The following is a 13,144-nucleotide window of genomic DNA, read 5'->3' as shown; positions in this document are numbered from 1 at the left end:
TAATTTTTCAACTAATTATTTCAGGTCTTATATACTGGATGAATTTAAAGTTAAATAAAATGGGACCTTTGTGATTACCATGACATAGTTTGGAGCAGGGTTTGCTTACATGCTGCAGGTAATATTTTGCAGGTAGTGTGCACATGTTTAGTATTTTTGCATGCTAACATTAGTGAACAGAAGCATTAAGTATAGCTAAGGGTATAAGCAGTTAAATATTAAGGTAATAAACAGGTGGAGCAAAGCGGATGTCATGTGATGTGACATACTTAACAGCTATTTGAAGTAAACCTTTAGACTGATTGACCATTGAAAAACCTCTAAAGGAATTTTGACTGAGTTTTTAATTGTAGGAAAATTACCATATATTTTGTATGATGAATTTTGTGGTTAAGAAGAAATATTGTATATTTTCTGTTGGTATACTCTGTGGAAGAGGGTTGGAGATTAGATTAGACATATAGATTTCTTTTCTTAAAATTCTGACATTAATGATGATACATGGCCCTAATCCTCTAGCAGTGTTTCAGCATGTCCTCTAACTACTGTTAAAATTGTGACTTACTTACACATTGGATGGCCTACATACAAATGTCTGCAAATAACACTTCCTCCCAGCATTACTCATGTGACCTTATGACGAAGTGCTCCAGAGTAAGGAAACAGCTGGTGCTTCACTCCTGGAGCACAAGACAGTGTTATCCTGCTTTAGAGGCTGAATTCTGCTCTGATATATTTAATAATAATATGATTGTGTGACAGAAAGTTAACATGACGTTTGTTTTTCGATCCTCTCGACTACAAGCTTTTAATTTGTCATATTTCTTTTATTGCGAAGCAGGATTTAGTTCTCTCTCATACACGATCTTTTGCTGGTCACGTGAGGGAGCGGAGCCGGTGAGACTTCCGCTATTGGCTGCTATGAGCAACGATAAGTTGTCATTGGTCCGTGTCTCCGTGACCGTTGATGCTTACATCAGCACAGATTCGCTCAGGGTTGTTGTTTACGTGTGTGTTCTTCTCAGATGTACTCTGCGTGCTTTAAAAGTAGATTATTTTCCAACCCCCACTGGTTGTGTGTTATGATCGTACTGTGGGGGCGGTGTGAAGTCTCGTTATGTGTCTCCGCGATTCTCAGTGACTTTGATAACGCTCTCCGTCATCACCGGATGACAGGACATTCACAGTGATACTTAGGTGGAAGGGACATGTCTCTGTCCCCCCAAGGGACAACATGACACACACCACAGTACGTCCTCGTTGTGCCGTGAAGAAGGGGAAGTGAAACCGGGTTTATCGTCATCAAGCTGTCTCCACCTTCTCCATAAGAGCAAACCACCAGACATTAGCTATTTTTTTAGCTAATGAAGAGTGTCCTGTGGTCTCAAGATGCCGGACAATGAGAGGTCCCTGTCTGCTCCCAGGAAGCTCAGTTATGCGTTGGGACATTTTCTGAACGACTTGTGTGCATCTATGTGGTTCACGTACTTGTTGGTCTTCTACCACTCTGTGCTGGGTTTCCGGAACACAAACGCGGGTAAGTCATTCCTGCATCTGTGATGCAGCGCAGCTTATAATGTTCTTTATTTATATCGAGACACCAGCATAGCAGAGCTCATGCACCCACTGGTACTCTGTGTCAATGAGACTGTGTCTGTGCTGTAGGTGTGCTGCTGCTGGTGGGGCAGGTGGCTGATGCTCTCTCTACACCTCTGATTGGCTACGAGTCTGACAGAACCCCCGGCTGTGGAAACTATGGCAGGAGGAAGACATGGCACTTAGTTGGTAAGTCAGAGACAAAATTAAAAGATACAAAATGTTTAAACTGAAAATGAGTATCACCAAAAGTGTTTCAGTTGATTTATATTGCTGTGTAAAATGACATGTACGTATTGTTTTTGTCTGTCATGCACATGCTATGCTGCAATTAGGGGTATCCATGTTACATGAGTCTGCTGTTTGGACTTTGCTCTCTTAGTAAATTCTTCCATACTTTATTGAGCAGGTCACATCATACTCTAACGACTGTGTAAGTACAGCTCTCAAAGGGTTATACGAAGTGGTCCAGAGGTGATCCATCCTTTAGTTATTTAATGACTATGTTTGCCCAGTGACAAACATACAGGCACACAGGGAGAGCTAGATCGTAAAAAGTCTACAAAGTTCATATTTTGTTAGTTTTTATATCCCTGTTAGTTTTACAGTGCTCTGTAGTATGGCTGAGACAGAGAAAAAAGACAGAGAAGCATACTAGTAGATTTTAGTGATCTGTAGATTAGATACATTTGGGTTGTATCAAGGCCATAAAACCTCAAATATTTACTGTTGATTATAAATCGAACTGCTAAACTAATTCCAGTGGTCTATGTCTATTCACTATAACAAAACACAATACAGCTCTACTACATTCTCAGAAATGATCTTACATCTGAACCATCACCTCTTCAAAATAATCTCAACAAAAACTGAACTGTGACTAAGGATCAATGCAGGACAAGTTTATTAGAATGCATTCGTTTTAACTAGGTGTTCTTAATAAACTAGTTTGTGAGTATGGTGACTCTTTGCATCTTAATATAATTACACATGCGGAAGGGAAGTTCAAAATGTGGAGAGTGACTTCAGTGGATTTGTTAGCCTGTTAGTATTGAACCAAATCACAACATACCACCACACTCAAAAGGTCTTTGTCTTTGTGTGTTGTCAAGGCACACTGAGTGTGGTGCTGTCTTTTGCCTTCATCTTCAACCAGTGTCTGGGCTGCAACTCCCTTACCCCTCAGTGGGTCAGCTTGACCTACTTCATCCCGTTCATCATCGTCTTTCAGTTTGGCTGGGCGGCCACGCAGATCTCCCACCTCTCTCTCATTCCAGAGCTGGTCACCTGTGAGCATGCTAAAGTAGAGCTCACTGCATACAGGTAGGCTTTTTTCACAAACAGTAAACAAAGCCGGGTAATCTGCTGGTCCTGAATCCACTGTCTCTCCCTGTGTGTTTGAAGATATGCATTCACAGTGATTGCCAACATCACAGTGTACGCTGTGGCCTACCTGCTGTTTCACATGCAAGCCAGTGAGGACGGTGACACACTCAGCGATGCACTTGGACCAGCAGACATCCCCATCTTCAGGGTGAGGAGCATCACCTGACATTTAATAATGTTCAGTAGCAGTGGGTAGAGCTACTTAAACTGAACTCTGACAGATATTGACAGTACTTGACTTGTTAAGGTTTGCAGTACTTTAAGTATGATAAGATAAAATGTTAGTGATCCACACACCAGGGAAATTCACTTACAGCAGCAGACAAGTCAGAATGACGTGGCCAAAAAAATAAATAATATGGCAATAAAATAAATAAATCAAAATGCATTATATGTACATAATATACACATTTCACAACAGAAATATTGTTTGTATAGAAATTAATAAATATAGTATAATAATGAAAGTGTAGCAGCACAGAGCATGATATGATAATTGTATTTGTGCATAAGTGGGTGTGAAAAGTGTGAAGGGTGGGAAATCACAATATGTGTAGATGAGATGTATAATATGGATAATGTGCAGATTAAATTTTCTGTTAGAAATAGTGTAAGTCATGAAGTAGTGTGACATGAGAAAAACAGTGTTTAGTCTGTAGACCAGGGACTTGCCCACATAAAGTGTCTGAAACATTAATATACAGTACATGTAAAACACATATTGGTATTACTGACCAAAAAATATATATCACTGCTTAAAACAATTAAGGGAACACTTAAATCACACATCAGATCTTGATGAACGAAATACTCAAGTTGAAAATCTTTACTGATTTTAACAACGGTCAATGGAACCCAAAATCATCAACCCATTAAGGACTGGATTCAAAACCACACCGAAATTCAAAGTAAAAAATTGAAATTGAAATCACAGGCTGATCCTCTTGCGTGAATTGTCCTGTCTGTGCGACCCTCCAAGGATTTGCCTCCCCAGACCATCACTGACCCACAGCCAAACCGGTTATGCTGGATGATGTTACTGGCAGCATAATGTTCACCACGACTTCTCCCTTTCACACCTGTCAAATGTGGTCAGTGTGAACCTGCTCTCACCTGTGAAAAGAACGGGGCGCCAGTGGTGGACCTTCCAATTCTGGTGTTCTCTGGTGATTGCCAATTGAACTACACTGTGCTAGGCTGTGTTAGGCCATCATGCCACCCTCATGGAGTCTGTTTCTGACAGTTAGTTCAGAAACATGCACACCAGTAGCCTCTGGCAGTGCTCCTCCTGTTTCTTCTCAAAACAAAGGAGCAGATACAGGTCCTGCTGCTGGGTTGATGCCCCTCTACGGCCCTGTCCAGCTCTCCTTGTGTAACTGCCTGGTATCTCCTCCATGTTCTTGAGACTGTGCTGGGAGACACAGCAAACCAGTGTTTTTTTATGTGCAGTTGCCAAACTCTAGATGAAAGGAGCTCTAAGCTGAGGAAGTTGTCCATGCACAACCTCATCCTCATCAATCAGGAAAGACAGCACTCATTGAACATCAATGCATAAGCTTTACTTGAGGAAGACCTGTGGATTACATAAATGTTAAATGGTTTGTATTTATATAGCACTTTTCTAGTCTTGATGACCACCCAAAGTGCTTTACAAAACAGTGCCATTCACACACACATTCATCAGAAACAGAAGTACTTTATTAATCCCCGTAGAGAAATTAAAATGTTACAGAGCCCCTGAGAAAGAGGTGAAACAGCAAAAGCAGGTATAAACATAGCAATATAAAAATCAAGTAAGGCTAAAAGAAATAATAGATATACATATGTAGAAATAAAGACCAGGTATTTATAGATTTACATTTGTGTATGAGTAAAGTAAGTTAAAGTTAAAGTATACACAGTATACACAGTATACACAGTATACATTATTAATCTTTATACTTTAAAGGTTGTCATTGTACAATTTGACAGCCACAGGCAGGAGGGATTTCCTGTGGTGTTCTGTCGAGCAGCGTGGGTGGATGAGTCTGTCACTGAACGAGCTGCAGAGGCTAATCAAGACATTATGGAGAGGGTGTGATGGAAAGTCCAATATTGTCCTTACTTTGGACAAAGTTCTCCTCTCCATCACCACTGTGACACTGTCCAGTCCCCCCCCCCCCCCCCCCCCCCCCCCCCCCCCAACGACATGGCTGGCTCTCCTGATTAGCTTGTTGAGTCTATTAATGTCCTTCTTCTTTAAGCTGCTGCCCCAGCAGACAACAGCAAACATGATGGCACTGGACACAACAGACACATAGAAAATCTGCAGCATCGTTCTGTCTATGTTGAAGGAACTGAGCCGTCTCAGAAAATAGAGACGGCTCTGGCCTCTTTTGTAAATCGTGTCTACGTTTTTTGACCAGTCCACTTTATTGTCTAAGTACACCCCCAAGTACTTATAGTTCTCCACCATGTCCACACTGGCCCCATGGATGGTGACAGGGGTAACGGGCCCCTTCGACCTCCTGAAGTCCACCACCAGTTCCTTTGTCTTTGACACATTGAGCTGTAGGTGGTTTTTACCGCTCCATGTGACAAAGTTGTCCACCACAGTCCGGTACTCACTCTCATTCCCATCAGTGATACATCTTACTACTGCAGAGTCATCAGAAAACTTCTGAAGGTGGCAGGTCTCTGTGCAGTAGCTGAAGTCACTGGTGTATAGAGTGAATAGAAAGGGAGAGAGGACAGTCCCCTGAGGAGTCCCAATGTTGCTGACCACTCTGTCTGACATGCAGCACTGTAAACGTACATACTGCGGTCTGCCAGTCAGGTAATCCACAATCCAGGACACCAGTGGGGCATCCACCTGCATCGATGTCAGCTTTTCACCCAGTAGCGTCGGCCTGATGGTGTTGAACGCACTGGAGAAGTCAAAGAACATGACCCTCACAGTGCTTGCCGGCTTGTCCAGGTGGGTGTAGACTTGGTTGAGCAGGTAGATGATTGCGTCCTCCACTCCTAGACGGTGCTGGTAGGCAAACTGAAGGCGATCTAGTAGTGGTTGAACCATGGGCCGGAGCTGCTGCAGGACGAGCCTCTCGAGGGTCTTCATGATGTGTGACGTCAGTGCCACGGGTCTGTAGTCCTCAGGGTCGCTGGATCGCGGCTTCTTTGGCACAGGGACGAGGCAAGACGTTTTCCACAGCACTGGAACCCTCTGGAGACTCAGGCTCATGTTGAAGATGTGCTGAAGAACTCCACACAACTGTGAGGCACAGGTTTTCAGGACCCTGGGGCTCACATCATCTGGGCCTGCTGATTTTCCTGTGTGTAGTTTCTTCAGTTCTCTTCTCACCTGCTCAGCAGTGAAAGTCAAGACTGTTGAAGGGGGGTTGTTTGTGCATCCCTGGTGAATATATTTCTGAAGGCCCTCTTTTTTTCATTCAGGCTGGCTTTTATGTCCTTAGTTACCCACAGCTGATGTTCCTGGTTGGGACGATGGTGTCCACACAGAAGTTGATATAATCGGTGATGCACTCAGCCAACCCGTCAATGTAATTTCTGTCGATGTCATCTCCATGGGGCTCACAAAGTGCCTGCCAGTCTGTCACCTGGAAGCATACAGATCTATTAGCAACAGATTTTTGTTCTATGGCTTGGGATCGAACTGCCGACCTTCTGATTGTAGAACAACCGCTTTTCCCCTTAGCTGCTATTTAATTGGATTCCCTGAGGGGGACAGGGACCTTGACAGGCGTGGACACAGATGGTGGAGTGGTGGATACCATAAAGGAGCTGGTTTAAATATTCTTAAGCAGGAACTGAGCCCAGTGAAATCACTGGAAGAGTTGAGAAGTGAAGCCTTGGTCAATGACATAATAGGTTAATGGTTGACCTTTTGATAAGATATCTTTATCAGAGTGTCAGTATAACAGAAAGCAGGAATATCACTTTTCCTTATAAGGATTAGAGGGGTTAAGATTTAAATATATATATATATATATATATTTATACATGTGTGTGTTTAATCCCATTTAATAACACTGTGTCTATCACAAGAGAGTTGTCATATGTTTTACCAATCGGTTTCTGACATGCTTCATTTACTTAGCTTACCACCTACCTCTGTATAACAGACTTGATCTTGAAATACTGCTATGTTGTGTTTAATGACAGAATTTGGCTCTGATTGTACTTGGTATCGGTGCACTCTTCTCCATCTTCTTCCACTTGGGAACCAAAGAGTCAAGGCAAGGGGAGGCTCGAGGAGAGGATGTGAGGAAGAGAATGGAGGAGGAAGAGGAGACAAGTGAGCTTCCTCACTCTAAGACCCCCTCATCTCTGCTTCAGTGGAAGTGTTGGTTGCAGCAGCCTTCTTTCTACCAGGTAGGAAATCTTAATCATATCTGACCTAAGCTTCACTTGAAGCTACTCATCTAGTCAGCAGTGGGTAGAAAAGTATTTTGCAATTAGAAGTTCCTATTTTAGCAGTTTGATGGTTGCCATCTGTTTTGCAGAACTTCATAAAGTAGAAACATAAGAGTGTAGAGTGAGTTGTCACTTGTTGAAAGTGTATGTCACTGTGTGTCTCTGTAGGTGGCCTTACTCTACATGTCCACCAGGTTGATAGTTAATCTGTCTCAGACCTACATCTCAATGTATCTTATTAATACTCTAGGGCTGCATAAGGTAACCCAAATTCACTCTGTTTTATTCATACATTTGTCAATTTGCATGCAAGGATCCTTTCCTGAAAATGTTTGTCTTTCATCTCCTCCAACAGAAGTTCATAGCGACGATCCCATTAGTCATGTACATGAGTGGCTTCCTGTCCTCCTTCGTTATGAAGCCTCTGACTAAACTGATTGGAAAATGTGTAAGTAGAACCTCAAAATAGTTCAGTCTGTCAGACTGATTTCACATTATTTTTGGAACTATGTATGATGTAATTTCCTGAATTCATTGTGACTTCTTCATTGTGACTTCTTCATTTATCATATGATAAATATGATGGGGAATAATTTCCTGAACATTATAAGCTTTTAACTGTCGTTGTTTGTGTCTATTGTTTCCAATTATCGTGGAAAGTGTGTTTTTTGGGTTTTGTTTTGTTGATCATCACCTTTGACCAATCATCTCAAAGTTAATCATCTAGATATACTCTCCCAGGTAATATTCCCTCTAAGTCTGATGAAAAACTGGACACACAAAGACACCCACACACACACAGGTGGCTATGTAGTAGATCATGACGATCAGAACTAGACTTTGAGTTAACATTCGACTATAGTGGTTCAAAATGTCCCATCAACAAGCATTCACATGTGGATGGAGCTCTGTATTATAAACATGTGGATACATGGGTATAAAACTATTTTGATAATTCATAAGTAGTTTCTTTAATTATTTAAGCAAATGCCAAATATACTTCTGTTTTAGCTTTAACTTGAATCTGAGCTCCTGGTAATTGTGATGGGCATTTTAAAAATATTTTCTGATATTTTATAGACCAAACAATTAATCATTATTTGAGAAATAATCTGCAGATTGACTGATCATGAAAGTAATTCTTTGTGATGTATTAAATGCAGAAGTTAGGCAGATACTGTATAAACGCTCCTGAATTTTTTTTTTCTCAAACGACTTCTGTTTGAGAAAACAATGATGGACTTGTGTGGAAACACAAGTTTTGGTTATTTTACCTTTAACTTTTACGGTATTTTTTTATTCTTCTCGCTGGTTTGAAGTGGGAGGGAAAAGTGTAATGTCACATAAGCCCATGCCGTCAGAATTTAGCAACATTCAAATGAAGATCTAATGTCATGCACATTAACTGACTCTTATAGAATAATATTTAAAATTTTAACTTTCACTGCCCATTAAGTCATGATTGCTTTATGGAGTAAAGAAATTATACACAATTCTAAGTAATTTTCAGAAAGGTCTGGGGACAGGAACAGTCTAGAATGAAAGTCTATTATCACCATTTACATTCAACAGAGTACAAACATAAAAAACTACTAATTACTTTTCAGTATGTTGATACCTTCTCAGTCGATTTCCTTCTCTGTTGTCAAAGCCAGAGCATAATTTTACATTTGACCTGAGCTGGATTTGTGTGTCTCTTTATGGTCCAGCTCACCTATTTTGTGGGCCTGCTGCTGATCATGGTCTTCTCCTACTGGGTGCTGCTGGATGACAGGATGGGTCAGCGGGTGTACGGGGCAGCTGTGCTGCTGGGCGCAGGCTCAGCCACCATCCTGGTCATATCGCTTGCCATGACTGCTGAGCTCATTGCCGATCAGACTGTAAGAGGCGCTAGTTCATACTGTACTGTACTGTACTGTGTGTGTGTGTGGGTGTGGGTGTGTGTGTGTGTGTGTGTGTGTGTGTGTGTGTGTGCGTACACTCTCCTCATCTCTCTGTTGTTCTCTTTGCAGCAAAGTGGAGCATTCGTTTATGGAGCCATGAGTTTCACCGATAAGTTGGCTAATGGAGTGTCAGTGATGATCATTCAGGCACTACACCCTTGCCAGTTAGTACACATACACACACACACACACACACAGAATAATAAAGTTCCATGGCAGCTCCAAAACAGCTGTCATGTTTGTCAGACACCTGCTTCTCAATGCTGACATAGAACTTCCTCCTTTTAATGCATGTTTTTAACCACAACATTATGTGTTTATTATACAAAACACACTGCACTACACAAGATTTCTAAACTTAATATTGACAGTGGTGTCAAACTCAATCACAGAGAGGGCCAAACAGGGTCAACAAACAGGATAGACAGGATATCGAATAAAGTGCAAAAAGAAAGCACATTTAGGTAGGATAGATTCTTCTTTTATTTTTTTTAGCCAGTTCATTAATGTTTGGGTTAGGTTCTTTGCTGTGGAAACCCTCAAGATGGAGTGAAGGTGTGCATCAGTGAGACAACTCCTGTGTTGGGTTTTTTTCATCTTCATCACAGGAGAAAAGTATGTGGGGGAATTTGACGAGGCAGGCACTGGAATCTCTGGAACACTGGAAAAATAATTTACTAACATCAAATACTCGGCAGGTGAGGAGGGGCGCTCATTCCGCGTGCATCTAGCCGGGCACTGCGCACCAGCGGGCCAGTTAAGATAGATATATGAATTATATTGCGGACCGGATATAATTATACCACAGGACGGAAATGGCCCGCAGGCCTTGAGTTTGTCATCTCTGTCGTAAAATAATGAAAGATAAATATTAGAATAGACAAAATAAGAATATGTATGCAAAGTTGTTCAGAGGGATATCATCACAAAATGTGAGTCACACTGTAACATGTGTTGTCGCTCTTTCTCAGCACTGTGGTGTGTTGTCAGGCCTGTGTCTGGTTCTATCATTACATCATGGTCATTGTGACAGGAGGCGTGGCTGTCATCGCAGCTTTGGCTCTCTGCTCCATCCTCATCTGGCCAATAAGCATCAGACCACGTGAGTTGTACAACCACACAAATACACAGTTTGTGTGTTTACTTTAGTGAAGTAGACTCATTGTAGCTGTTCCTTTATTGTGTGCTTAGTCCTTTACTACCTATGTGTATCTCTCTCTCTCTCTTTCTCTTTCTCTTTGTCTATGCAGGTGGTTTGCTTGTCATCTCTGATGATGTCATCTCTGATGATGCAGCCAGAATCAACTAATACCTCTGAAACTGACTCTCCATCACAGTGCAACTGAAAGATGCAAACTGATTCATGTTAGTTTGCCAGGTAAATTCCTGAGTGGCTGCTTGTGGCGGCAGGGTGTGGTTGGGGTGCCAACTGCTGGACAGGGAGGAGAGGCTCAGCCGTTCATGGGACAGCTGTGCGATCTACAGCTCTACTCTACTTCATATCTTAGATTTTAAGCTTAGGGGCTGAGCAAGAAAACAGGCAGAATCTTCACCCTTTCAGCAACTGACCATTCCCACAATTTATTAACTTTTCCCCAAAACTATATTGACCGATCCCAGACGTTATTGAACATAGAGACACAGTCGCATTTAAAAGGATAGTTCACCCAGAAATGAAAATTCAGCTCACCTCAGCTGGATCAATACACATGACGATGGGAACTGTGATCCCGATCGTTCATCAGCAGATAAGGAACATCAGCCAAACAAAAGGGAACTCATTATGTGTGGACCAGTTCAAATTATTTCTACCTGCCAGCTTGTCAGTTATGCTGATGTGACAGAGAACGCTTAATTGCGTTAATAACAGGTTGTTGCACTACATCTTCCCCCACAGAAGGATACATAGATAAACCACTACATTTACAGACCGTCAGTCTCATGAAGAGCCACCGCTAACTCCACAGACTGGCATGATGAGAAAAAGAAGGAACGCACAGATGACACTTAAAAAACAAATGAACCTCAAACTTGGGTGACTTTGGGAGCAAACATAGGCAGGGAAATTTTGCTTTTTTTCTGCTGACTGAAAGACTCACTTCACTGGCTGTGGAGTCGCTAAGCTTCATGTACTTGGTTTTTTGGACACAAGAATCCCAGTAGAGAATAATTCACTAGAGCGCTGCAGTTTTTTAAAGAAATGCTGACATTCATGTAAAGCCTGTTCTGCTGCATGGTAGGAATGAGGCATGCTGGGAGATCTTGTGATTGTTTTGGGTAATCTTATTTTAGTTTTTTGTGTTTTACCTCTTTATAATCAGACCAAATGGAAAATGAATACAATTATTTTTATAATCAAAAGACACATGAATAGCAGAATGGCATTTGATATAAGCAGACTTTAAAGGGATCAATAGTGTAATATGTGAATTTATATAATATGTTATTATTAATAAAAGGAAATCATGCAGGTAAATAATCAGAGTAGGTATTAATGTTTGACTGGGAGCTGTGTGAAAGCTCCCTTGAGAAGTCATGTTCTGCCAAAACTTCTTTGACCATTCATTATCTCATTTACAATGACTTTGTTTGCCTTTCTTGTGCTTTTGCTGCTCTGATGAGACTTTCATAAAGGGACATTAAATACGCATCATGTGTCTGTGTTTGAATGAAATTCCCAACTGTTAGTTACATATCTACATGTGAAGCACATACTGGTCATCATGAGAAGAAAAGATTAACTAATAAACTTTCAGCAAATACTATAGTTTCAACCTCACCTCAACTGGGATCTAATCAAATTCTTTTGTTCTTCTTAAATTGATTCTAGTTTTTCAGCCATTTTTCTTGGATATCCACCCAAACACTACACACCGAATCACATCAATGTAACAGCTCAACATTGCACTAATGTTTCACTTTAATCTTTGTGTTTGCATTATCTTTTCAGTTTTGTCATATTGCACCAATTATTGTTTTATTTATTTATTTCAGCATTATAAAATCAACTATATGCCAGTTTCTAGAGACCTGTTTAAAGTGTTAAATAAGCTTCCGCTTCTCCATGCCATGTCTTCGGGCAAGATACTAAACCACAAAATTGCCTCTGACGGCCATGCACTGTGTAAATGGCAAAAACTGCTCTGTAAAGAACTTTGAGTGGTCAACAAGACTAGAATACTGCTACATAAACACAGACCATTTCTGTTACAGTCACAACTCATCACTAAATGGTTTGTATTTATATAGCTGATATATAGCGCTGTTATATAAAGCTTTTCTAGTCTTGACCACTCAAAGCGCTTTACAGTACAGTTTTCCATTCACACACGCATTCATACAGTGCATCACCTGCCACCACAATCAGGATCCACCAACACCACCATCCATCATGATCCACTGCCGCTATCAGGATCCACTATTGTGATCCACAAACAGCTGCCACCTCGATCATGGCCCACTGCCACTATCCGCTATCAGCTGCCAACATGATCCAAAATCCGCCATCACTCTGATGCGTGATCCACCATCGTGATCCACGATGTGGCCGCAGCTGCAGTCCTAGTTCTAAAACCAGTATCTGCTTTTACTCAGTATCAAGACCTGAAATGTTACTGTACCTTGTGGATAAACAACTGTTTTTCTTGCTGGGCCTGTTCATTTCCATTCAATAAGCCTCATTCTTCAGGAAATGTATCTCATATCTATTACTGATTTTCATGTGAAGGCTCATGAGTTGACTTTCTCTGGCTGGCTATCCTGGTGTGTTACCCAGTTCAGGGTCCCGGAATGTAACATGGACGGAC

General features: G+C 41.3%; 1 protein-coding gene across 1 annotated transcript; it reads left to right on the top strand.

Moving 5' to 3' along the window:
• The first annotated feature begins 682 nt into the window (after positions 1 to 682).
• LOC109643304 (major facilitator superfamily domain-containing protein 12) lies at positions 683 to 11,988 on the top strand. Its single transcript, XM_020108379.2, has 11 exons — positions 683 to 1,537; positions 1,666 to 1,785; positions 2,709 to 2,919; positions 3,001 to 3,130; positions 7,144 to 7,353; positions 7,564 to 7,656; positions 7,751 to 7,843; positions 9,105 to 9,275; positions 9,408 to 9,502; positions 10,310 to 10,440; positions 10,589 to 11,988. Exons 1-11 carry the CDS (start codon positions 1,390 to 1,392, stop codon positions 10,645 to 10,647), a joined length of 1,461 nt encoding a protein of 486 aa, XP_019963938.1. The 5' UTR covers positions 683 to 1,389; the 3' UTR covers positions 10,648 to 11,988.
• Positions 11,989 to 13,144: the final 1,156 nt, after the last annotated feature.

The sequence above is a fragment of the Paralichthys olivaceus genome, chromosome 16 (assembly GCF_024713975.1).
Source record: "Paralichthys olivaceus isolate ysfri-2021 chromosome 16, ASM2471397v2, whole genome shotgun sequence".
NCBI classification, from domain to species: Eukaryota; Metazoa; Chordata; class Actinopteri; order Pleuronectiformes; family Paralichthyidae; genus Paralichthys; species Paralichthys olivaceus.
The sequence above is the reverse complement of the archived record's forward strand: the minus strand, read 5'-3'. Positions and strand labels throughout refer to the sequence as shown.

Bases quoted from the DNA above. Each gene is read 5' to 3' on its own strand.
- LOC109643304 (XM_020108379.2), top strand. From the start codon at position 1,390: ATGCCGGACAATGAGAGGTCCCTGTCTGCTCCCAGGAAGCTCAGTTAT. The intron at 7,657-7,750 runs GTAACCCAAATT...CTCCTCCAACAG, and splicing joins ATACTCTAGGGCTGCATAAG to AAGTTCATAGCGACGATCCC. The intron at 7,844-9,104 runs GTAAGTAGAACC...TTTATGGTCCAG, and splicing joins CTAAACTGATTGGAAAATGT to CTCACCTATTTTGTGGGCCT.